At 40.9% G+C, this 24888-nt stretch overlaps 1 protein-coding gene across 5 annotated transcripts in view; it reads left to right on the top strand.

Annotated features, from left to right (window-relative positions):
- LYN (LYN proto-oncogene, Src family tyrosine kinase) overlaps positions 1-24888 on the top strand; it is a 122891-nt gene that overhangs the window by 93786 nt on the left and 4217 nt on the right. For all 5 annotated transcript variants that reach the window (XM_066266142.1, XM_066266145.1, XM_066266143.1 and 2 more), the window contains exons 11-12: positions 13524-13677; positions 16720-16851. In XM_066266142.1, the coding sequence (XP_066122239.1) occupies positions 13524-13677; positions 16720-16851 (286 nt within the window). The remainder of the gene's footprint in view (positions 1-13523; positions 13678-16719; positions 16852-24888) is intronic.

The raw sequence follows: 24888 nt of genomic DNA on the forward strand, positions 1-24888 counted from the left end.
AGCAAAAGATGGCCCGGACGCTAGGGATGGCTCCTTGGCCTCTGCTCCAGGCGCTAGAGTGGCTCTGGTCGAGGCAGAGCGACGCCCCAGAGGGGCAGAGCATCACCCCCTGGTGGGCGTGCCGGTGGTCAGGCGCATGCGGGAGTCTGTCTGACTGTCTCTCCCGTTTCCAGTTTCAGATAAAAAAAAAAAAAAAAAAAAAAGATTACAACAAATTTGTTTCAGGTATATCTGAAATTTATTCGATCTTGTTACAGAATACCTTTAAATTTATCACCGGACAAATAAATCAGGTATTATTTTTAGAGCTAGAGGTCAGGCATTGCAAAGGAATTCTTTTCACCTAACAAAACTCAAGTTCTATAATGTGTTTTGTTGAAGTTGTAACATCTTAGCTCTCTGATGTGTATATCTATTTGCAATGTGTTGTTTTCTGTCTGCCCTTTTAGTAAGTAAACTTTACAGGGCAGAACTCTGGTTGCCTGCTGCACCTGGAATGGCTGGGCATCTAGCAGGCAGGCAAAGTATGTAAATGGATGGACAAGTGAATGACAGTCCTCACAGGCTAATGAAAGACTCTGCCTCAGTACATTGACCTTCAGTCTTTTAATGTATGTATATGAGTGTCCTCCAAGTGTAGCATCCTAGTGATGCTACAAATAACCAGAACCCTAAGTTATACCCCAGCTGTTTTCTTTTAACTCAGTATGGCATATATATGTATTGACATGATTCTGTAAATGTGAATATGTGCTTAGTGAATAGTCCTAGAAATCTTTCAAAGTTCAAAGCTATATGCAGAAATCAAGTATTCATGCTATGAAAAATTCTGGAAAAATATGAATTTGTATCAGATTTCACTTTTTAAAATAGGGTTTCTTTTTTTCTTACTAGAATCAATGTGTTTATTATAGAATTATTGAGAAAATAGCACTCTGATCCTATGATTCTAAAGGCAACTGTGACAAATATATATATAACATTGCCAGATAGCAAGATCAGAGTACGAATGACATTCACAGCTTATTTTCACTGAACAAACCTTAGCATTTGAGTAGAGTAATTGTTTCTCAGTTTGAGGTGTTTGGGAGTATAGTGGTCAGTTCACATTCCACCTCAGAAGCGGTTTCTACCAGTCACCCTTTGTTCTCCCGCAGAGCATGGAAGTAATAGCCCACGGGTGTTCTCTTGTCTCCTCCATCAGTAGGATAAGTTGAGAACTTTTTTCTTTTCTTTTCACAGTGATAAGCATGGCTCATTAGCCAGAGACGAAGGGGTAGGTCATCTTGTGTCAGTGACCTTGATGTAGAAGAGGGGCAGTAAGCAAAGGATATTTCTAATCCCACAGTGACATTTATTTACTGCCCTGCCCTGGTGTACAGAAGTGGTGTGTCTGTTTCATGAACGGGAAGAGAATGGATCATTGACAGATCTTTGCTTTACACCCTTAGGCAGTGGGAGTAAGGCAGCCTCTTCACAAGGAGTGGAAGCAGAGCATGGAACTAGCTTCTCCCTGGTTTGACAGTAGCCACTCAGCAAAAGGGAGACAGCATTCATGAGGCTGCACTGTATACCTGTGGGCAGGTTCCCACCAATTGTCCTTGGGTCTAAAAGATCCATTCTACTGTTTATTATTTCACCAGCGTTATACCAAATTTAGATTTTGTTCTTTTTATTGGTAATAGTAGTAGGCATCTTCCATTGAGCATTCTCATAGTCCTTTTCAGTCTCATCAAGACCTTAGCAGGTTGATGCTAATATTATTATTGCCATTTTGCAGAGTAGAAAATTTGAGATTTTGTGAAGAAACTTGCTACCATTTTATATAATCCCATGTTGACTCATTCTGAAGTCTCTGATCCATAGTCACAACTGTCCAACTATCTTCTGAAGCATCATTGATAATCTCCTTACTTCCTGCTAATCCCTAATTATTTATACTCACATCATGACCACCAGGTTTATTGGAGGTTGGACTGAGGAGCAGCCGACCAGGGAAGAGGTGTATGGTAGGAGCTGTGACCACTCCTCAGCTTGGTCTTTGTTTTTTTGGGACTTTATTTCACTTAATATATTGTCTTCAAGTTTTATACATGTTGTCACAAAATTTCATTTCTATTTATGGCTAAATAATATTCTATTGTATGTATATAGCACACTTTATTGATCTAATCAGCCATCAATGGACACTTGGGTTGTTTCCACCTTTTGGCTCTTAAGAATAATACTTCTATGAACAGGCGTGGACAAATATTTGTTTGATATTATATAAGTGTCTCCTTTCAATTCTTCTGGATATATACCGAGAAGTGGAATTGATGGATCAAGTGGTAAATCTACGCTTAAGTTCTTAAGAAACGCCCACTTTATTTTCCATAGCAGTTCATCATTTTACATTCTCATCAGCAGTGCACAAGGATTTCTATTTCTCCACATCCTCACCAACACTTGCTATTCTCTGTTTTGTTTGTTTGTTTTTTATAATAGCCATTATAATTGGTGTGAAGTGGTACAGTAGGTTTTTATGAGAGAAAGTCTATAGGAATTAATTGACAACTTTTTCTTCCTTTTCTGCTAAAGAAGGTGAATCTATTTCATGGAAATTTACTGATTGAAATATGATTATACAGTAAGTTGTCTCTATGGAAATCATGTCTCACTGAGGCACTGTGGGGTCCTTGCATGCTGTTGGATTAAATTTTGGCCAGTCAAAGAAATCTCACCAGCCTTAAGTTTGTATGTGCCAAACTCTGCTCTCATTTTTGAGCAATGAAATCATGAGAGACTGCATGCCATTTTTAAAATTATCTACTTTTCTTCTTTTCTCTCTTTTTTTCTGCTATCAACTTATGAGCTCTCTACTGTTTGTTTCTCTTTTTAAAGGAAGAAGCCAGTATAGATGACCGGTTAAAAACATTAGTGATGGGGCCAGTCAGAGCTGGATTTAAATCCAAGTCTATCTAGGAAAAATTTTAACTTCTCCAAAAACTATTAATAGTGATTACTTTGTAGGCTTATTTTAAGGATTATAAATGCCAGGCAAGGTACCCAGGCAAAGTAAGCAACCAATACATGGTAGCTATCATAATCACCACCATCATCAAAGTAATGGACTTCATTTTTCTTAGCAGTTTTGCTTGGAAAGCAGGATAAAGAAGAATAATATAATAACCCAAAAAGCTCAAACAAAATATCTAAGAAATTGGAACCCCTAAACATAGCAAGAAATGAGCTCTTTCTTCCATCCCTATCTCTGTCCAAATTATGGATTAAAGAATATCAGAGAATATTAATAGATAGGAAAGTGCTCCTATAAAAACCATCAAGTGCTATAAAACAGATGCTGTAGTATTTGGAGTACAGAGCGAGCGGATGTGTTCTTTCTTAAACTTTCTTTTAAACTTCTTGTTTTGTTTGTATTCTGGTTTTTGTTGTTGCTTTTTGCTGTCATTTAAAGGGCCTTTTTAGGTCAGTTTGGGATTGAGCCCAGGGGCTCCCTGTTATGAAGAACCCTTCGGAAGAGACTCTAGGTTTCACCAAATTGCTATTCGTTTATTCAGTTCCAACTTCTTAATATCATTACATCATTATTGCATAGGGTCCTTAGGGCTTTTAAAAGTAATTAATTATTTGAATTCTGCTTTTCCCAAGTATAGGAAGGAAATATATATCTAGAGAATGAGACAAACAATGCCTAATAGGACAGGTAAAGCAACAGGAAAGACAGATTTTTATTCTTTCCTGCCCTTTGTCAGGCTTGTTAACTTTCTCTCACTGCTTGTCTAGATGACAAATGTTTTCCAACCAGCCAATTCTAAAACAGGTTGAGTTTTCAGTTCCAGTTTCTCATTTAAGCTGGAATTTCCTGGGGTAGATTTTAGCTTTGCTTGAGAGATCACATTGAGGCCTCTCAATTAGGCTCCCTTCATTTCCTCAGTCCCTCCATCATCTGACTCAAGTGTGGGTTTCTTCTTGTTAACATAAAAAGTAACTCATTAAGCAAGATAGTCTGTTACTTGCCAGTTTCTCAGAAAAGTGATTGTCATTAGGATGAACACAAGAACACTAAAGCAAAACTTGCAGAGCAAGGCCAGCCACACAAACTCTTTATTTGTCCAAAGCATCACACAAGTTCTCCAGTGAAACCATCCCTCTGTGTGTGTGCAAACCCTTCAGAGCACACATGCCTGGGAAGGGATGCTCTGAACAGAAGGGAGCCTGCTGGACGCTGAGGTCCTGTGTGGGCTGCTGGGGTCACAGGCTTCTGGTTGGGCTTCTGAGAAAAACCAGCAACGATAAGTGACCTCCGTGGTCATCACTAGCAACAAAAGTCATTTACAAGGGGTGTGATCTGAACTCTGCCTTGGTATGTAAAACATAATTAAGATTTTTTTCTCTAGAGTTGCATTATTTTGAAATAAGTTTATCATATATATATATATATATATATGCCATTTATTGTTAGTTATTTCCTGACCCAAACATAACTATACTGCAAGCCCCGTGGGTCACTGGAAATTCACTTTTCAATCAATGTATATAAGCGAAGCTGTAGTTCACTGAGAGAGAGGGACCTCTCTTGCCTTCCTCTGAGCAGTGCAGGCGGTCTGCTGAGACTGCTCACGACATTTAATACTCATTTTGGGAACAGGAACACAGAGTTTCTGTTTTAACATTGCTATTGGAGAGGGAATTTAAATAACTTATGTTCAACTCAAATGCTTCTGAAAACTTCGGTCTAACTTAACATTTTAACCTTGTACATCAGAAAAAATTTTATTTGCAAAGGAAATGGGACTCTAGATTTTGTGTTCTCTCCACACCCTGTCCCCATTTTAAGTGTGTGTGTGTGTGTGTGTGTATTAGAAAATAATGAGCAGGAGGAGCAGATGCAGTGATGCTTTAAAAAAATTGGGGTTCTGAAAACTCTCCATAGGTTGTATCTTTGTACTTGTATGTATGTGTTTGTATTTGTGTATGAGTGTAATATTATGCATATACTGAAAAATAGACACACACTGGTGACACTACCATGTAGAGTGTGTACAGAATGGCCCTCTGAGGTGCTACTGACATATTTGGAGTACAGAGCATCTGTACTCACCTGCCAGCCAGGACAGCTGGGTCACCTCCACCTGGAAGAAGTGGTGCCTTTTTCTAATTTGCTGCGAGCCCTAATGAGCCCATCTGTCGGGAGGGCTGATAATTTCTGTTTCCTACCAGCAGTGAGAGAGGCAGGCCTGCACATTTAGGGTCAGACGTTCGGTAATACCTTACTTCTCTCTTTGGTCACACATGTGTTTCTAGCCCCTCGGTTCTCCGACGTGCAGAAGCTGCTGGCAGAGCCCGATGGCCAGCTCCTTTTCTTCTCACATGCTCTTGAAAAGCCTCTCTGGACAATTTGCATGGCCTGAGACGAGGAGTGTGTTTATTTATCTGTGACAAGATTAGATTGCCCTTTAACTCAGGAAACATTATTTTTTATATCTTCTCTGTATTTGGAACTTTCACTGGGTACTAGATGTCTGGAATTTCTCCAGAACCCTCTGGGTTACTGACTTAGGCTGGGATCCCAGTGACTCAGTCTCTTACGCAGTGGTTCCTCTCTGTCCTCCCAAGGCAACGACAGCAACAACACTCACAGGCATGTGCTTGTGCATGTTAAAGGGGGAGAATGTTGCCATCATATGTATATATTTCCCCTGAAGATACAAAAAGAGGAACTAAGAAAACTATGTTCAAGCTGAAGAGCACAAAAAATGCAAGGCACATCTAACGTTAATCAATTCACTTTACACCAAGAGTACAAAACATCACTCACGTTATCTCCTTATGTGATTATTATTATTTTAGGTAATGGGGGTGTTTTTTACTTCAAATTTCTAGTGGCTTTAAACATAGACTCTCTAATACAGAGTTAGACATTAGCCCCTGAAGAATAAACATTTTTCAGTTACTTCTTTAGCATGGACAAGTGGTTTAGAAACAAAGTCAAGGTTTTCTCGTGTCCGTGTATCACCAGGCTTGATTGATAATGTGATGCAGGCATGGCCCAAGATGAAGAAAATTCCCTCAGGTGATTTAAGACCTAAAGGTTAAATCAGTTTCCCAAATCCACTAAGTATTATCTAGGCCCCAGGGCTGTAATAGAGAGGGAGAGGAATCATGGTCCCTGCCTCTAAGCTGTGAGGCCAAAGAATGTCACTCGCTAAGTTATAGGAAAGACAAGCTCAAGGGACACATGTTCTGAGCTGTGGATGGACTTGGACTTTGGCCGAGGAATTCCCAGCACCTCTGTTGTCTGGCCTTCCCTTCCCAAGCATTCTGAGGACAACAGTCTGCTGGTGACGTGGGTTGCAGGCAATGTGTTGAGATCAAGATTTTGTTTCAAATATCTCTAAAACTTTAAATGCAGAATAGCTCAAGTATTAAAGCACGTGATCTAGGTAGTGCTTCTCAAACTCTAATGTGCATACAAATTACCCAGAGACCTGTTAAAAGTCAAATTCTGATGGCATAAGTCAGGGTCAGAGTCCAAAATGCCACACTTCTCACAAGCTTCCAGATGTTGTCAAGGCTGCTTCTGGTCTGAGGACCACACTTAGTGTTACAAGGGCCTGGAGTGGGTCTCCATCTGGGCTACCTGTGAGAATCATCTGGGGAGGCCCCTCTGCTATAGATTCAGGTTTAATTGGTTTAGAGCAAGGCCCTGGCAATGGTATTGTTTAAAAGCTCCTCAAGTGCCTGACCTGTACTGGCGCAGTGGATTAAGTGTCAACCTAAAATGGTAGGTCACCGGTTCGAAACCTTGGGCTTACCTAGTCAAGGCACATATGGGAGTTGATGCTTCCTGCTCCTCCCCCCTTCTCTCTCTCTCTCTCTCTCTCTCTCTCTCTCTCTCTCTCCTCTCTAAAAAATGAATAAAAAATAAAAATAAATAAAAGCTCCCCAAGTATACAACCAGAATTAAGAAATGCTGGCATAAGGGTTAAAACTTATTTTTACCATTAAATGCACAAAGGGAAAATTAAATTTATTTCCAAACCATTGAACTAACCTGTAATGTGACTCTGGGAAAGTAATTTCCTTTTAGCTCCATCAAGGTTCCAAAGGGAATGACAGTTATTGCTTTTTTAACAGCATATAGGGACATTTGAATGAAAGAATATCTTCCTGCTTAATTTTAGCCTGCTTGTTTTTATTCTGACAGTGTTAACCTTATCCAACCCAAGTATATATCATTATCCATCTGATTTTCCTCTTTTTGAGGCAAAACTGGCTTTAAATATTCCTTGTTTGATTTAGCATCTTTTAGACCAGTGTTTTTCAAACATTGGTCCACGGACCAGTCGGCCAGAAATTTCATACAGGGCTGTGAAAGAATTAACTACCTGATGTTGTATGAAGATTATAAAACTAGTGATTTTAGTCACATTTTCTTATACTCAGAGTGATTTCCGTCTTAACGGTCACCAGAATAATTCTCCTATTTTCAAAATGGTCCCCAAATGTAAAAAAATTGAAAACCACTGTTCTAGAGCAAGCTTTTAAAATGAGGCAAGGAACCCTGGCCAGTAGCACAGTGGGTGGAGCATTGCCCTGGAGAACTGAAGTCACCAGCTCAAGCCCAGGGTTACCAATTCCAAAGTCACCAGCTGAATCCCAGGATTGCCAGCTCAATCCAACAACCCCAAGGGCACCAGGCTCAAGCCCCAGTCCGGGCACATCTGAGAAACAATCAATGGCACAACTAAGTGGAACAATAAGTTGATGCTTCTCTCTCTCTCTCCCTCTTTCTTCCTTCCTCTCTCTCTTTCTCAAAAAAAAAGAGGGGGGCAAGATTGTCCCCAAGAGAATGAAAATTGGTCCCTGGGGGATGAGGAAATCTTAGATATTACAATAGTTTGTATTAGTTTGTGGCTTTCCAAAGCTCAAACCTACGTAAAAAAAAAATCTTATTTCTTTGTGTGAAATTTCTCCTATTAAGAATAAATTAACTTTAAGCCTGACCTGTAGTGGTGCAGTGGATAAAGCATCAACCTGGAATGCTGAGGTCACTGGTTCGAAACTCCAGGCTTGCCTGATCAAGGTACATGGAAGTTGATACTTCTTGCTCCTCCCCCTCTTCCCCACCTCTTCCCGTACAATGAATAAATAAAATCTTTTTTAAAAAAGAATAAATTAACTTTAATTAGCCTGACCATGGTGGCTCAGTGGATAAAGCATTAATCCAGAATACTGAGGTCCTGGGTTCAAAACCCTGAGGTTGCCAGCTTGAGCAAGGGTTGCCAGTTTGAATGTGGAATTATCAGTATGATTCCCAAGGTCGCTGGCTTGAGCCTATGGTCGCTGGCTTGAGCAAAGGGTCATTAGCTTGGCTTGAACCCCCCACCCCGCATCAAGGCACATATGAAAAGCAACCAATGCACAACTGAAGTGAAAGCAACTACAAGCTGATGCTTCTGTCTCTCTCCTCCTTCTCTCTCTTTCCCTCTCTTAAAAAAAGAAAACAAAAAACTTTAATGAACCCTTTGAGTAGTACAAACGATCATGTACTTCCTCATGCCTCCTGGCCAGCCAGAGTACGATTGTACATGTGTAAGGCAACATTAAAAAAAGGCAAATGTATGTTCTTCTTGTTTCCATAAATAGGTTATCAAACATGATTTTTAGTTAATAAAACTGTAACTGGAACTAATTTTATTTTTTGAAAAGAAAACTCACTCCCGGGGTTTAGTAAGCATGAAAAAAACTCACTACTCAAAGGGTTAAAAGTTAAACTTTTCTTCTTGGGGGATGATAATTAAAAAAAGGTCGAGAAACACTGCTGTAGAGAGACAGCCCAACCGTTCTTGTATGTGCTTCCCGAGATGGCTATCCTGACCTCTTCCTGGGTAGAGTTTGTGATACCTTTTCTAAGGGGTACAGTTTGGGCTTAATAATGAATTATTGGAGGAAACTTCAAAAGGACTTTTCTCTCATCAGTAAAAATGGTATTCTCTTGATTAAAGAATTAGAGTTCTTGGATCATCTAGTTATCTATCTAATAATGAGCTCCTTGCTGATGTGACATTCTGGAAGGTAGTGTTGAGAGCATGAATACTGAGAGCACCTGAGAACACCAGACACACCTGGTATAACTGGCTCTCCATCTGTGGCTTTCAGCATGTTCTTGTACCTCTCTAAGCCTCGTTTGCATCTGTACAATGGAAATAAAACTTAACTTGTTAGATTTGTTATTAAGATAAAATGTGAATTGAGTGTAAAGGATTCAATACAGTGGCTGGTACATAGCAAGTGCTCATAGTATGTCTGTCTATCTATCTATCTATCTATCTATCTATCTATCTATCTATCTCCCTCCTCCCTTTAAATCATCTGCTTACCTATCGTCATCATAGTAAACTAGTCGTGGACACACAATATCCTGAATCTTTTCCTGATCCTTTCCTCACCAGACTTGAGTGACTCCATATATCTACTTGGTGACTCACCCTTTCTGAGCTACTGATCAATAGAAAGTGGAAGGCAGCTCTTTTGTGTCTGGGGTCCTTATGACAGCTGAGCTTTTGTGTGCTGCCTTTATGGGACAGCTCTGTCTGTAGTGCTGACAATTGTTAGACTGAGTGTCCTGAGGGAAGAAGAAGATATTTCATGAAAAAAAAAAGTTGTTCTTGGATTTCATTCACCAGTACGGTCTCTGATTTCTTCTTGTTGTTACAAAATAGAGCCTCATATACCTTAGCCAAAGTAAATACAACAGCAACAAAAAAGATTAAGTTTTTTTTTTAATTAAAAGAAAGAAAGAAAGAAACCAAGAAAGAACAATACACATAGATCAGGGAAAGAATAATTTGTGTATAAGAAGAGAGCTATAGTTCTATATGGCCTCACAAGCAAGACATATCTGAAAACTTTGATCTTGTTCCCATATCTATTTTTTATTCAATTTGGTGAATGCTAGTGTTTTGAATCTTGGTCTTGGTGAGTACTATTATTATTGTTTGGAAAATGAGCTCCTTAAAGTACCCTGCCATGGAAAAGAAAACCAAAATAAACTGGGCTTGTTGCAAGTCTGTGATTGTTTCAGAGAATTTAAAATGCATTCACATTTGTGTAAATGCAGAACTGGGGTAGGTGTGATTGAAACCTTACCCACAAGTTCCCGAATGCTTTTCTTTTTTTTCCCTTTAAAAAATTTTTTCTATTGATGAGAGAGAGGGCAAGAGAGAGAAAGAGAGGAAACCATTAACTCATTTCACTTAGGTGTTCCATTTAGTTGTACACCCATTAATTGTGCTTCTTTTATGTACCCCCATGACCTCTGGTGCACTCCCTCAACACTTTATCCACTGAGCCACATGGCTAGGGCCCCTGAATGCTTTACTTAAAAAGGTAATCTTTCAAATTCATCACCAAGAACAAAAGAGATGGGTTCTTGGTGCCATGTGTTAGAGCAGGGGTCGGGAACCTTTTTGGCTGAGAGAGCCATGAACACCACATATTTTAAAATGTAATTCCATGAGAGCCATACAACGACCCATGTACGTTAAGCATTATCCAATAAAAATTTGGTGTTGTCCCAAAGGATAGCTGTGATTGGCTCCAGCCACCTGCAACCATGAACATGAGCAGTAGGAAATGAATGGATTGTAATACATAAGAATGTTTTATATTTTTAACATTTTTTATTAAAGATTTGTCTGAGTCAGATGCAGCCATCAAAAGAGCCACATCTGGCTTGCGAGCCAGAGGTTCCCTACCCCTGTGTTAGAGGCTCCTTTAGGGCCACAGCACACATCTGTGTGGGGCAGTCAGCATCCTCAGAAAAGTGTTCAATACAGGTTCCTGATTACTACCGACAACTGCAATTTCAGGCCAAAACTGGAGTTGCAGCTAACTTTGGCTCCTTTGGGTTCCTGGTCCAGTTTATATGTAATTATTGGAATGTTACATAAGTATCCAAGAACAAGAATGTGCTTACCGTACACCTACCCTGACGGGCTTACATTCCTGCCGTGATCACAAGTAAGCATGTGAGGAGCAGGGAGCGCAGGGACCCCACACATTGAACAAGAAGGAGAATCAGGCCAGGCTTCTTAAAGGAAGTCACCTCTCAGCTGAGACCTGCAGAGTGAATTGGCCAGGTGAAAGGGGCAGGGTGCGAATGTGCCAGGCAGAGGTAGGTGTGGAAGCCAGGATACAGGACAGAGAGAGGTCACAGTGAGGAGGCAGAGGGCTCAGCAGGGGCCAGGTCATGCAGGGCCCTGGCAGCTGTGTTAAGGGGTTTGGACTGGGTTGGACTTGTACAGAGAGTAAAGTATTCCCTTTGAGGGACGCAGTAACCTCAGCTGTTGTGGGAGTGAGTGCTGGCCAAGCGGAGCAGGCCTGCCTCAACTCCGAGTTCACCCTGCGGACGCCATGTGCCTGGTTTCTTTCACTTTACACACTGCTCAAGTGCCGCAGGTGTTGTTCTTGGTTATAGAACTGAACTTTATTCAGTTGTAATATTTACTAAAGAAAAAGATTGGCCCTGGCCAGTTGGCTCAGCGGTAGAGTGTCGGCCTGGCGTGCAGGAGTCCTGGATTCGATTCCCGGCCAGGGCACACAGGAGAAGTGCCCACCTGCGTCTCCACCCCTCCCCCTCTCCTTCCTCTCTGTCTCTCTCTTCCCCTCCCGCAGCCGAGGCTTCATTGGAGCAAGGATGGCCCGGGCGCTGAGGATGGCTCTGTGGCCTCTGCCTCAGGCGCTAGAATGGCTCTGGATGCAACAGAGCAGCACCCCAGAGGGGCAGAGCATCGCCCCCTGGTAGGCATGCCTGGTGGATCCCGGTCGGGTGCATGCGGGAGTCTGTCTGACTGCCTCTCCGTTACCAGCTTCGGAAAAATGAAAAAAAAAAAACGAAAAAGATTGAACCTCTTTTGTTCTTTCTCATTTATGATTTCCTCTGTTCGGTACAGTATTTCTTGGTGTTGGTCAGACTCAAACTGCTGGGCTGACAGGACTTTGGGACCGACCTAGTGCACACCAATTATTATACAAGTGATCTTGTGGCCACAAAAAAATATACTCTGCCAAATTCCTGCAGCTGTATGCTAACAACGTAGCATTCTGGTAGTATTAAAAACTCAGCACATTTTCCAAAGAACTTTCCTTGGTTAGAAGACATTTGGTAAAAAGTTGAAGGTTCCAACTGATATCAGTGAGAACAGAAAAAAACATGAGGTGTAGCTTCTCTCCCAGAGGTGTTTTACTGCCTGGATGTCCTGACAAACTGTAAACACATTAAACAGCATTAGAATAATGACAAAGCTGTGATCAGTAGGTACAAAATGGTTTGTGAACAAATTGACCATTGTGGGCAGGTGTAGAGTGGAGAGTATCCAAGAGGAGTTAAGAGAAGACCCTCTGGGCAGAAGGTGGGCTGAGGGATTGGCTGGAGGTGATCAAGGAAAGAAGTATGTTCCATCGTAAGGAGCTAAACCTTTGCTGAAAAGCGTGGCTTGACTAAACCTAGGACTTGAATTGAGCCATAAGGACAGATGCTGTTGCAGATGAGTGGGGATTTAAGTAGGTCCTCCCAGTTGGCTCACTGGAATTCAAGGTAGAATTTAGCAGAATATATTAATTCTTGTGAAATAATCCTAGAGTTTCCTTTTAACTGCTCACCAGATAGAGCTACTTGGTCTTCTCCTTTTCTTTTTTCCCTTCTTTCCTTCCTTCCTTTCTTTCTTCCTTTCTCCCTCCCTCCCTCCCTCCCTCCCTCCCTCCCTCCCTCCCTCCCTCCCTCCCTCCCTCCTTCTCTCCCTCTCTCCCTCTCTCCCTCCCTTCTTTCCTTCCCTCCCTTGCTCCCTCCTTTCTTTTCCTCCCTCCGTCCCTCTCTTCCTTTCTTTTAGATACTATTTTTATATTTTGGTACTGTTTTTCTTAAAAACTTGATTTTCTAGTAAGCAATAAATAGTAGTTTATCCCCTATTTTATTGTTTTGTTGAAATATTGGATTTTTTCCTGCCTTCATGCTTTGCTGTCACGGTGAATCTTTCCGGTCATCCCAGAGAGACGCAGAGAGAACTGGGAGAACTGGTTCCCTGAGCTGCTGATTAACCTGATAGTGAGGGTGCTGCTGCCCAAGGACATCCTGTTTGTGATACTCCAGTAACTTACTTATATTAACACGTCCCTTTCTCCAGCTCAGTTTTCTCACTTGAAAAACTGGGATAATAACATCTGTGTATCTACCTGCAAGAATTTACCAGGGTCTTGGAAAGATTTTCCACACATTAGAAAACGTTGAAACATGTAGCTATTTAAAAGATCATGTTGAGATGTTATTACCATCATTGGAGACTTGAGGGCAGTTATCTTAGAAAGGACTCACATTTACCCACTGTTTTTAAAACTTGAATGATTAGAATAATATACATGAAAGGATATAGGGACTCGTCGGAGTTTTGGGTTTCCTCAATAGCCCTCCATAATAGATAGTTTACCCTAAATTTAAAACAAAAGTTTTGTGTTTTCAGATTGCGGAGGGAATGGCGTATATCGAGAGGAAGAACTACATTCACCGAGACCTGCGAGCGGCTAACGTCCTAGTCTCTGAGTCACTCATGTGCAAAATTGCCGATTTTGGCCTTGCTCGGATAATTGAAGATAATGAATACACAGCAAGGGAAGGTACGTTTCCCTAAAGATCATTAGGTGTTCTATTATTATCTAATTTTATTTTTGTCTGTTTTTAACAAAACAATTACAATAGTCATCACTAAAAAAAACCAAAAGAACTCATTTGGTAAAATATTCTAAATGTACCATAGTTGCTGCTTGTGGTTCTATTCTAACATTTGTTTTAAAAAATTACTTTCTTGATTACTTTTATAACATTTACAAATGTTATCATTTGTATTTCGAGTAAGCAAAGCAAAACAAAAAGAAATTTAGTAAGGTCAGGATTCTTTGTTCATATTATATATTAAAGCTTTTTGCTCAAATAGTGAAGTATACTTTTTTTATGGTATCGAGAAAATATTTGTAACAGTAATTTATATTCTGCATTCTAGCCTTTTAATTATAAATTAAAACATGGAAATTATTACACACACTGAAGTAATTATAATGTTACAAAAATGCACTCCTTTACTTTCCCACATTTCATATTATAAACCTCAATCGAAGATGCACAGAAAGGTGTAAATGTCCCAGTTCTGGTGTGTCGCTCTGTGGCCGGCCAGGGCTGCAACTTCATTGGCCTTTCTTGTTTAAGACTCATCCATGTTGCTTTCAATTTGAGGATTCTAAAGCTCTCCGTCACAAAATTATTTTTTTTTCTTTTTTTCTTTTTTTCTTTTTCAGATAAATTCTCTCTTCAGAAAGAGAGAGAAGGGAGAAAGAGAGAAACATCAACCTGCTGTTTCACTCATCTATGAATTCATTGGCTGATTCTTATATGTACTCTGAATGGGGATCAAACCCACAAACTTAGTGTATCTAGGTGACACTAACCAACTGGGCTACCCTGCCAGGGCTCCCCCAGAAAAATCAAAGAAAGATTTTTGCAGCACTTTCTCACAAAGAACTAAGCACTTTCATGACATTCATTTCTGAGAGTTATTAAACAAGGATTATTTTCCTTTGAACTACATGTGTGTTATTTCTGGAAGGTATTCACAGGACTTACAGAAGTGACAGACATATTGAAAACATCAGTTTGAACCCCGGCAAGGTAACCCATTTGGTTAGAGGGTCGTCCCAATACGCCGAGGTTGCAGGCGGGTTCAGTCCCAGTCAGGGCACATATAAGAATCAATCAGTGAATGCATAAATTAGTAAAACAATAGCTCGATGTTTCTTTCTCCCTCCTTCTAAAATTAATAAAGAAAAATTAAAAAAAAGAAAATATCGTTTTCATTTGTGTAGGATCTTTTGCCTCCACCATGTTTAAGGTGGTTCTCCTACCTCGATCCTTCCTCAGTCACATAGGTGGGTTATTACTTATCCTTGACCTTAATTGTCTTCAATAAAAAGACAGGTTCAGGAGAACAGTTTGAAGAAAAGAAGATAAGGAAAGACAGCGAAAATGTAGTGAGCATTTATAGCATGGCAGGCACTGTTCTAAGTGCTTTCCATACGTTATCTTGTTTACCTTTACAATAATCCTATGTGATGATAATGGTGGTGATGATGATTAGCCCCACTTTATATAGGAGGAAACACTTCAGCAGCTTCTGAGGTCCCACAGTAAGTGGTAGAGCCAGAATTCAAACCCAAGAGATCTAGCTTCAACATACGTTAGCTAGAATTTATTCCACTGGTTTTGTTGAATTTGTCATGGCTAGGGTCTCACAAAAATAACTGTTCTCATAAATGAGACAGGTGGCTTAGCTCCAAGAGCTCAGGTTCTCGAATTAGACGGGAATGCAGTTTTCCTTGCATTCGTGTTTGCCTGTGCCAAGTATACAGGTCAACCTACTTAACCCGGACAGCAACCAGGGCAGGTTCAGTTTTCTCATTTTACAGATGGAAGAGCATTTTACAGAATCATACATTTTACAGAAGAAGGTACAAAGGCTGTAAGTGATTTTCCAGGGTCGCACCAAGCTTGAATCAGCAGAGCCTGATTCAGACCCCAACCGTGGCCTGCCCTGCCCGGCTCCCTGCACTACTGGCCCAAGGGTAGGGGGTCTAATGCTGGAGTGTGCTACAGTGAGTGCACTCTGTGCAATAGCAACACCATGAGGCTTTCTTCTGTCCTTTTTGTTCTTATTCCAATGTCCAATTTTGATCTGACACCACAAAAAAAATTCTAAAGTGAAGGCATAATAAAGGTAGATATGTTTTTAAAAAAAATTGTTTTAAGTTGCTGGTGGAAACCCCTAGCCTTTCCAGGGTATAGGAGTGACAGTCTGTACCACAGTCCCTACATTCATCAAGGTGGTCCTGCAGTTCCTCGGGCCGGGTTTGCCTCTCACGTGACCTGGTGGCTCAGTGTCCCTTAGCCTAATCAGCTTTTAATGAGAAAGCTCATATCACCACTATCTCATTCTGGGAAACTCATCATCCGACCCTGAAAATGTAATAATGTTTAGTGCCATCAAATGAAAGCATGAGACATTAAATTTGGAGCGGTATCTGCAGTTCCTTTTGGTACGGGCTTAAGAGCTTTATCCACAAGAATATATACACGAAAAGATATTTATATTCCAGATTCACATAGTATCGGTTAATTAGAGAAAATGTGAACACTAAAGGGGAGGCAAAAGTAGCTTTACAGTTGTATGTGAATCAGTATATTCTTGTATTACTCTTAATTATTGTATTATTTTCCGTATGAACAACTGTCAACAGACTTTTTCCCATCCACTTTATATATGCTTTGGATGCTGATGTTTAAGGGACAAAATGGACAGGCTAGCATAAATGCCATTACATTCTGTGTCGTGTGCATTTAATGTTTAAGGTGGGCTAGTTAGGATATCTCTGGGAGGAGACACAAGAAACTTTGCTTCTGAACAAGGAAGTGGCCAAATGAGAAACAGAGGAAGGAGGCAAACATGTTAAGTAGAACATTTTGTATCATCTCTATTGTGTAGTGTGTGTGTTACCTATTCAAAATAACTAATTGTAATTTCCTCAAAAAGAAGGAGATTATGAGGGCCACATGGTCATGACTCTTGTGTCAGCCCAGAGGCCCAAGTAAGACTCCTATGTCTTCTCCCCTAGGTGCTAAATTTCCCATCAAGTGGACAGCTCCAGAAGCAATCAACTTTGGATGTTTCACTATAAAGTCTGATGTGTGGTCCTTTGGAATTCTCCTTTATGAAATTGTCACCTATGGGAAAATTCCCTACCCAGGTATCCTTTATTTACCTATTTCCATTCACACGGTGCTATGAGATAAAAGCCAAAAGCATGAGGCATTAAAAAAATAAGCCCATATCTAAAAGCTAAGAACAAATCCTTTGTGCTAGAATTTGATTTTGACTGTCTTCAGTGAGAAGTGTTCTCAAATACAGTTAGACACTTCTCTGCCCTCTCATTGAGTGCATTTTTTTTTGTCTATTAATTCTACCACTTCAAGCCTAGAATGTGCCTGGCACGAGGATTCAACAGAGCTCCTGCTAAACCGCACACCTGATATAGAAGAACGTAGAAATAGGGGTTTACAATGAGTTTGGGCTCATTCTGAAACAGAGGTTTGTATAAAATATTTTGGGGTCCCTTCCTCTTCAAGAAGTGACCACCTCTGTTTATCAGTGAAAGATGCTTTAGCTCTTTAACCGACTGGAAGTGAGGACAGCATTGAGTATTCCCAGATTGCTAACACCTAACGCCCTCAGAGCCAGATTCTGCCAGCCCTCCCTGTTCCAGGATCTGTGCTGGAAAGTGCAAGAGAGGGATTTCTCCCAAACCCTTCACATTCTTTCTATTTTCTTTATTGAGCTTATTGGGGTGACATTAATAAAGTTTTACAGGTTTCAGCTCTATAATTCTACAGTCCGTCATCTGTATGTTGTATTGTGGGTTCACCACTCTGAGTCCAGTCTCCTCCATCATCACTTATACCCGTTTGCCCTCTTCGGCCTCACCCCACTCCCCTTCACATTCTTTTAATGTTTGGATTTTAACACAGTTGATCAATAAGGTGAATTGAAATGAAATATTTAATGTTTAAATCATTTCCTCATTCGAAAATATATCTGAGGGTGCCAGGCACGCTCAAGGTGCCCAATGCCGCAGTCAGCTCCCACCTTCAGAGCTGATATCTGGTAAGGAGAGCCAGATTGAGGGTCAGAGAGACAGTCTGTCGGTTGAAGTGGACCATGGAGAGTGTGTGAAATGGTTTAGGGATTAGTGGGGGCAGGTGGAGGACTGCTGGTTTTGTACAGTGATCCCACAGGGACTCTGTGACCTGACATGAGTAAGGAAGCAGTGGGGCTGTCCGGGGCTGAGCGTCCCACAGAAGAAACAGCCAGTGCATGGGACCCCACACAGAAGCAGGAGGCCACATGGTTTGAGCCTCAGTGGCTGAATGAATGAATGACACTCGTGAGCCATTTAATCATCTTCATGCTCTGGATGAGACAGTTGGAGGTGCAGGAGGTAGAGGAGGCCATGGTGCTGGGGATGGGATAGAAGGAAGGGTCTTAGATGCCACAGAAGAACTTCTGTTTCAGTCTTTGTGAGAGGGAAGCCGTGGAGGCTTTTGGAGGAAGCAGAGATGTAGTCTTCCTGCTTTTGATCATCCTCACTGGGTGTTTGGGGGTGAGCCACAGAAAGCCAGGAGTGGGCCCCAGCAGGGAGGAGAAGAGCCTTCAGGTGCTTGCACAGTGGGGCTGACCCTCCCTTGAAATCTCCTTTGTGCCAGCATCTTCTATTCTGACTGGCACTCTGATCTAGACACTGAAATTTATGAATGACATGGCTGTAAAATAGGGAAATTATTCTTTGATCAACCCTGATATCTGACATGATATGTCTGTATCAATAGTCTATATCTGTATGTATCAACAGAGAAAGATTATATATTTAGTTTATATATATAATCTGATGTGTGATCAAATAAACATATCAACTCATAAAATGATGTTATGTGACATGCTCCGCAGTGAGGTACAGACAAGGCCTGAGGCTCAGGGAAGACTCTTGCCTAGGACTGTGTTGCTAGCTCCTAGCAGAGTAGCCTCTAAAACCCACTGTGCTCCATGCTCAGGATTTTAAAATATTTGGGGTAAAATATCATAAAAAATATAAAAAAACTAGTAGAAAAATGGTCACACACATACACACACACACACACACACAAATACAATAGAACCAACCAGAAAGCATTGATTAGTCTATCCCCAGTTAGCTTGACCTTTGTAAAGACTGGGGCTATGACATACCTTTGGGAGATTTGGAAGAGATTTTCAGTTGTATGTTATGAGAGCCTCTAACATTAAGAAATATGAAGAGATGCCTGACCAGGCGGTGGCGCAGTGGATAGAGCGTCGGACTGGAATGTGGAAGGACCCAGGTTCGAGACCCTTATGTCACCAGCTTGAGCGCGGGCTCATCTGGTTTGAGCAAAAGCTCACCAGCTTGGACCCAAGGTTGCTGGCTCGAGAAAGGGGTTACTTGGTCTGCTGAAGGCCCGCGGTCAAGGCACATATGAGAAAGCAATCAATGAACAACTAAGGTGTTGCAACGAAAAACTGATGATTGATGCTTCTTATCTCTCTCCATTTCTGTCTGTCCCTCTCTCTGACTCTCTCTCTGTCCCTGTAAAAAAAAATATAAATAAATAAATAAATAATATGAAGAGATCAATCCAGTGACTTAAATCTCTGAGGACTCAATTCACAAATAAAAAAATATTGGTAAACATTGACAGAATGTGTCATTTCCATCACTATTAAAAAATGTTTGAGAATATTTTCTTTATCTGGAAAAGTGCTGGATATGTTAACTTGTTAAAAAATGGTTTAGAAGTTATATGTCTGGCTTTGCAAAATAAAAAGAGAATACAAGAAAGGAGGGGAAAAGAAATTACGAAAGCTACCGTATCTCCCCATGTATAAGACACTTCCATGTATATGATGCACCTTAATTTTTGGGCCCAAAATTTGGAAAAAAATCTATTACATAAAATTATTGAACTCAAGTTTTATTCATCATAAAATTCATACAACTCCTCATCAATGTCAAAACTCCCATCCATTAGCTTTTCCTCATCTGTGTCTGAATCACTGGCTTAAAACAATGAGCACAGAAACAAGTGTGAAAAAATGGGAAATGCAAAAAAAACAACAACAAAAAACACCTACAACCACTGTATAAGATGCACCCAGTGTGTAGATCCCAAATTTTTTGAAAAAAAGTGCGTCTTAGCCCTGGCCAGTTGGCTCAGTGGTAGAGCGTCAGCTCAGCATGTGGAGTCCTAGGTTTGATTTCCAGCCAGGGCATAGAGGAGAAGTGCCCATCTGCTTCTCCACCCTTCTACTTTTTTATTTGTCTCTCTTTTCCCCTCTCGCAGCCAAGGCTCCATTGGAGCAGAGTTGGCTTGAGCACTGAGGATGGCTCCATGGCTACCACCTCAGGTACTAGAATGGCTCAGGTTGCAATGGAGCAATATCCCAGATGGGCAGAACATCGCTCCCTAGTGGGCATGCCGGGTGGATCCCAGTCAGGCGTATGTCTCTCTGCCTGCCTGCTTCTCACTTCAGAAAAAATGCAAAAAATTAAAATTAAAATAAATGCGTCTTATACATGGGGAGAAATGGTACATAAAAGGTAAACACATACTTTTAGAGAAAAACAAAGGCTAAAAGTGTAATATATCAAAATGCTATTATCCTTGGCAATGAGATAATAGGTCATATAAATTTTCTTCATAAATTTTTGAAGTTTTTTGTAATTTATAATTGTTTTTATTAAGTATTTTAATACTTTTCTAAGTATTATCTGCACATGAAAAAGTCAAGTAGTACATAAAGGCTTCTGATGAAAATTGCCTCCCTGGCCCCCTGTTTGTTGATGCTACTTATAGGTGTTTGCTAATATTTGCTGTTCAAAGTTTTAAATATCACACTATTATTTCTTAAGTAAAGTGCTTCCCCTAATGTTACTTGTTATTAAATAAGAATATGGTCACGCAGTTCTAAATTCAAGAGATACAGAAAGATGTGCGTGTGGTGAAAGGTGTATATTTCACTTCTATTCTCCAGTCATCAAAGAACACCAGAATAAATTATACAATGGTGTCAATTAAAGTTACTTATACAAATTCTAGTAGTCAAATACTAAATGTGTGGGAGTATAGTTCAGGAGCGCCATTTCCGATTTGCTGTCCTATTCATTGAAATAGATACTTTGAGCAGACACATCTAATATCACGAACTTCTGTGCACATCAAAATAATCCAGAAAAGATTTTTGTAACATGCTTTTTAGAAAAAGGCTTTGCACCTATTAATTATATTTTGGGCAAAGCTCAAAAATCCTTTATCTCTAATTATTGTCAGTCCATTTCAACAGGATCTTCTTGTGTTTTTAAGTGTTTAGCCCCCGTAGACTCTAAGCCCTGAAGAATTGTTTTCTTCAGTCATTTCCTTGTTCTCCTTGATGACTGAGCAGTGAATGAGCAAAGGTCATTATCACAGTTGCTGGGTACTGTACATGATTTTGGAGTTTGTCTTCCTGAAAATTTGAGGCATCCAAGTTATTAGTGTGCTTCTAATTCCTGCTTAAAGTATAATATACATTCCCAAGTAGGACTTTTTCTGGAGAGACTCATGACTTAAATAAGTACAATTATCAAATTTGCTTGTTATGAATACTAAAACACGGCAAACCCTTCCACCTAGAACTTTAGGCATAGTTTTCCACTGGATCCACCTGAAATGGCTGGGCAGGTGATCACTTCTGAATCTGTCCTCTGTCTAGGACCTCATTGCCTCTGTTTATTTCGGTGTGGGGCTTTGTCATTTTTCTGTTATGCTGGGTGCTTGTTTTGTCCTTTCTGTATGGAAATGTATAGCTGTAAATTCTGGGAAATTTTCATGGATTGCTTCTTTGAAAATTTCCTCCTTTCCACTTTTTGTTCTCTTTCTGAATCACTTGCTGGTCAGACGGTAGGCCTGCTGGAGTGATTCTCTGAGTTTCCTGTCTGTTCTTTTGTCCCTATCATTCTTTCTTTCCCTGGTGCCCCTAGGCTTACCTTCTCCCCTTCCTTTGATGAAATATCTCATGGGAACAAGGGTCTCTGGACCACCAGGCTTACTTCTCAGCAACCTCACAGGTCAGTGTCTTCGGGACTGTTGTCCGGGACTGTTTAGTTCCGCCAGGAGAGAATATCCTAGGACCTGCCTATGAGTTGTAAGTCTAGCTGTCAGCATTTTGGAGGCTCACTGGGGAGGGGACAGTGGTGTCTTTCTTTCTATTTATTATGGTCAACTATACATAGAATAAAATTTACTATCTTAACCATTTTTTGAGAAAGAGGAAGGGAGAGAGATGAGAGATGAGAAGCATCAACTCGTAGTTGTGTAACTTTAGTTGTTCATTGGTTGCTTTCTCATATGTGCCTTGACTGGGAAGGCTCCAGCTGAACCAGTGACCCCTTGGTCAAGCCAGTGACCCCTTTCTCAAGCCAGTGACCTTTGGGCTCAAGCCAGCAACCTTGGAATCATGTTGATGATCCTGCGCTCAAGTTGACAACCCTGCACTCAAGCTGGATGAGCCTGCATTCAAGCCCGTGACCCCAAGGTTTCGGACCAGATCGGGTACATTCAGGGTGGTATGGCCGTAGACAACCCTAGGGGTCAAATGTGGGACCTCAGCATCCCAGATCAACGCTCTATCCACTGCACCACTGCCAGTCAGGCCCATCTTAACCATTTTTAAGTGTACAGTTCAGTGGCATGAGCACATTCACAGTGTTGTGCAAACATCGCCACCATCCATGCCCAGAACTTTTTCATCTTCCCAAACTGGAACTCTCTATTACCCCAACCCCTCAGTCCCTGGTAACCTATATTTTACTTTCTGTCTCTGTGAATTTAACTACTCTATGTACTTCCCATAAGTGAAATCATACTGTATTTGTCCTTTGGTGTCTGGCTTGCTTCACTGAACATAATGTCCTCAGGATTCATCCATTTTATGACATGTGTCGGAAGTGTCTCATTTTGTTACATTCACACTTTCTCCTCACTCCGAGTCTTCCATCCTGTATTCTACCACCACCTCCACTGCGCCTGGCATTTCTTTAGTTTCTCCATCATAACATGGGGCACCTGCCAGGCAGGTTGTGGGTACAGCCCTGTCTGTGGCCGCCCACCTCACCTTTGCATGTGTGGTAGCTATAGCCTCCCCAGGTGCAGGTGATGGGATGGCACATCTTGCCTGTCCCTTTCTTGTAGACACTGTAGTTTCATGTTCCTCCTCTTGGCTCTGACCACTTCTGCCTCTGGCTGACAGATGTCTCCTGGTTTTATCAAAGATAGATTTTAAGTTTCTGTTTCTTGTTCTCTTCTTGAGATAAATTAAAGAGGTCATGAATTAAAGAGAAAAAAAGGAGACAGAGCCAAAGGTTCTCACTTCACTTTCCTAAAAACAAAACTGTGGCCCTGGATGGTTGGCTCAGTGGATAGAGCACTGGCCTGGTGTGCAGACATCCTGGGTTTTATCCCTGGTCAGGGCACACATGAGAAGTGACCATCTGCTTCTCTCCCCTCCCTCTTCCCCTTCTCTCTCTGTTCACCTCTTGCAGCAAGTGGCTCAATGGGTTCGAGCAATCAGCTGCGGGCACTGTGGCTGGCTCAGTTTATTCAGCATTGGCCCTAGACAGGGGTTGCCAGGTGGATCCCAGTGGGGGCAAATGCAGGAGTCTGTCTCTCTACCTCCCCTCCTCTCCCTTAAAGAAAAAAAGCAAAACTTTAGTATTTATATATAAATTTTCTAAAGAAACTAGAGGGGGTCTTTTGGGGGTTTTGTGTTGTTTTGCCCTTAGACAGGAGGTTTAAAAATGACAGTTTTCTGAAGCATCCTGTCTTTTCTAGCTGTTTCTTACCAGATATATCTCAGTGCCATATGTGAATCAGAGCCAGGAAACTCATTCTGCTACAAGGCTCAGCAGTGCGTGAAAAAACTAATTTACTCTTTTGGAAGTGTATTGGGTGGGAGATAGTGGTCCCGTTAGCTGGTACTTCTTCCCTCTCACACTCATAGAGGGCCCCTTGTCTTTAAAGACATCATGGTTCCTAGAGCTGCTGGGCTTCCATCTCCTGCCTCTAACTCCCTTTTCCTTTCTAATCTCTGCTGTACTGCGTGTTTCTCCATCCTGTGCTTCTTCATCAACCTTTAGTCTTTGCCAATTCCTATCTACTCCAGAGTCACATCCAGCTCTCATTCCCCTCCCTATCTTGGGAACATCTTCCCCACTGGTCTATGTAACATTTGAAGATAAGTCTCTGTAATCATAATCTTTGTATCTCTCAGAGCTTAGTGTTAATTCATGACCTATATTAGGTGCTCAATAAAACCTTTTGAAAGAATGAAAGGTAGAATAGGAAAGTGGTTAGCTTTTGAGATCACTAGCCAATGGGTGTTTGCTCTCTTTGGCCTAACAAAAGAGCAGTTACCAAGTATCAGCTTTAATCTTAGGGTCTGGTTGAGATCAGCTTCTAGCTCTCTCTTTCTTCCAAAACACTTGTTATTTAATAGCCTTATTTTATTTATTGAATTACTTTTACATTCAAAGATAGACTTTAGATTTCCTCCTTTTTATTCTTCTTACCACATCAAATTCCCCAGGCAGGATGGAACGTTGCTGGTCTTTTTCATTGAGAGAGTTCTTCAGCATCAGGAGAATATAGGAGAACAAGGAAGAAATGTCTGCAGTGGGGTCAGGGGCCCTAAAAAGGTTTATCTTCTGTGGGCACACTTTGGCCTTTTATTCCATTGGGGCTTCTCCAGAAAAGAAGTAAAGATATTCCCAACTAAATTTACATATCCAGCTGCTGTTTCTATCCTCCTGTATATTAGTCCTCCCACCAGGATCCCAGACCAACACCCAACCCCCATGTAGAAGCATACAGCTAGTGCTGGACTTACAACCACAATTGGTTCCAACAGACCGGTCATAACACGATTTGGTCGTAAGTTGAGTAGGCTATATGTACAGTACTGTGAAATGATGTTATAAAAATCTTTAAGTCATATTTTATCATAATTTTCTTTCATTATTGTTATATATCATAATTTTCTTTGTTCATTTTATGCTGTTTGTATCATCTCTACACCATTTTGTTTCTTATTTTTACATTCGTCAGGTTTAAGTAAAACACTGCACTACCAGTACAACTGGTTTAATATTTGCAAAGACAATTTCCTCTTGGTAGACATCTTG

Source organism: Saccopteryx bilineata, chromosome 3, assembly GCF_036850765.1.
Source record: "Saccopteryx bilineata isolate mSacBil1 chromosome 3, mSacBil1_pri_phased_curated, whole genome shotgun sequence".
In the NCBI taxonomy this organism is placed as follows: Eukaryota; Metazoa; Chordata; class Mammalia; order Chiroptera; family Emballonuridae; genus Saccopteryx; species Saccopteryx bilineata.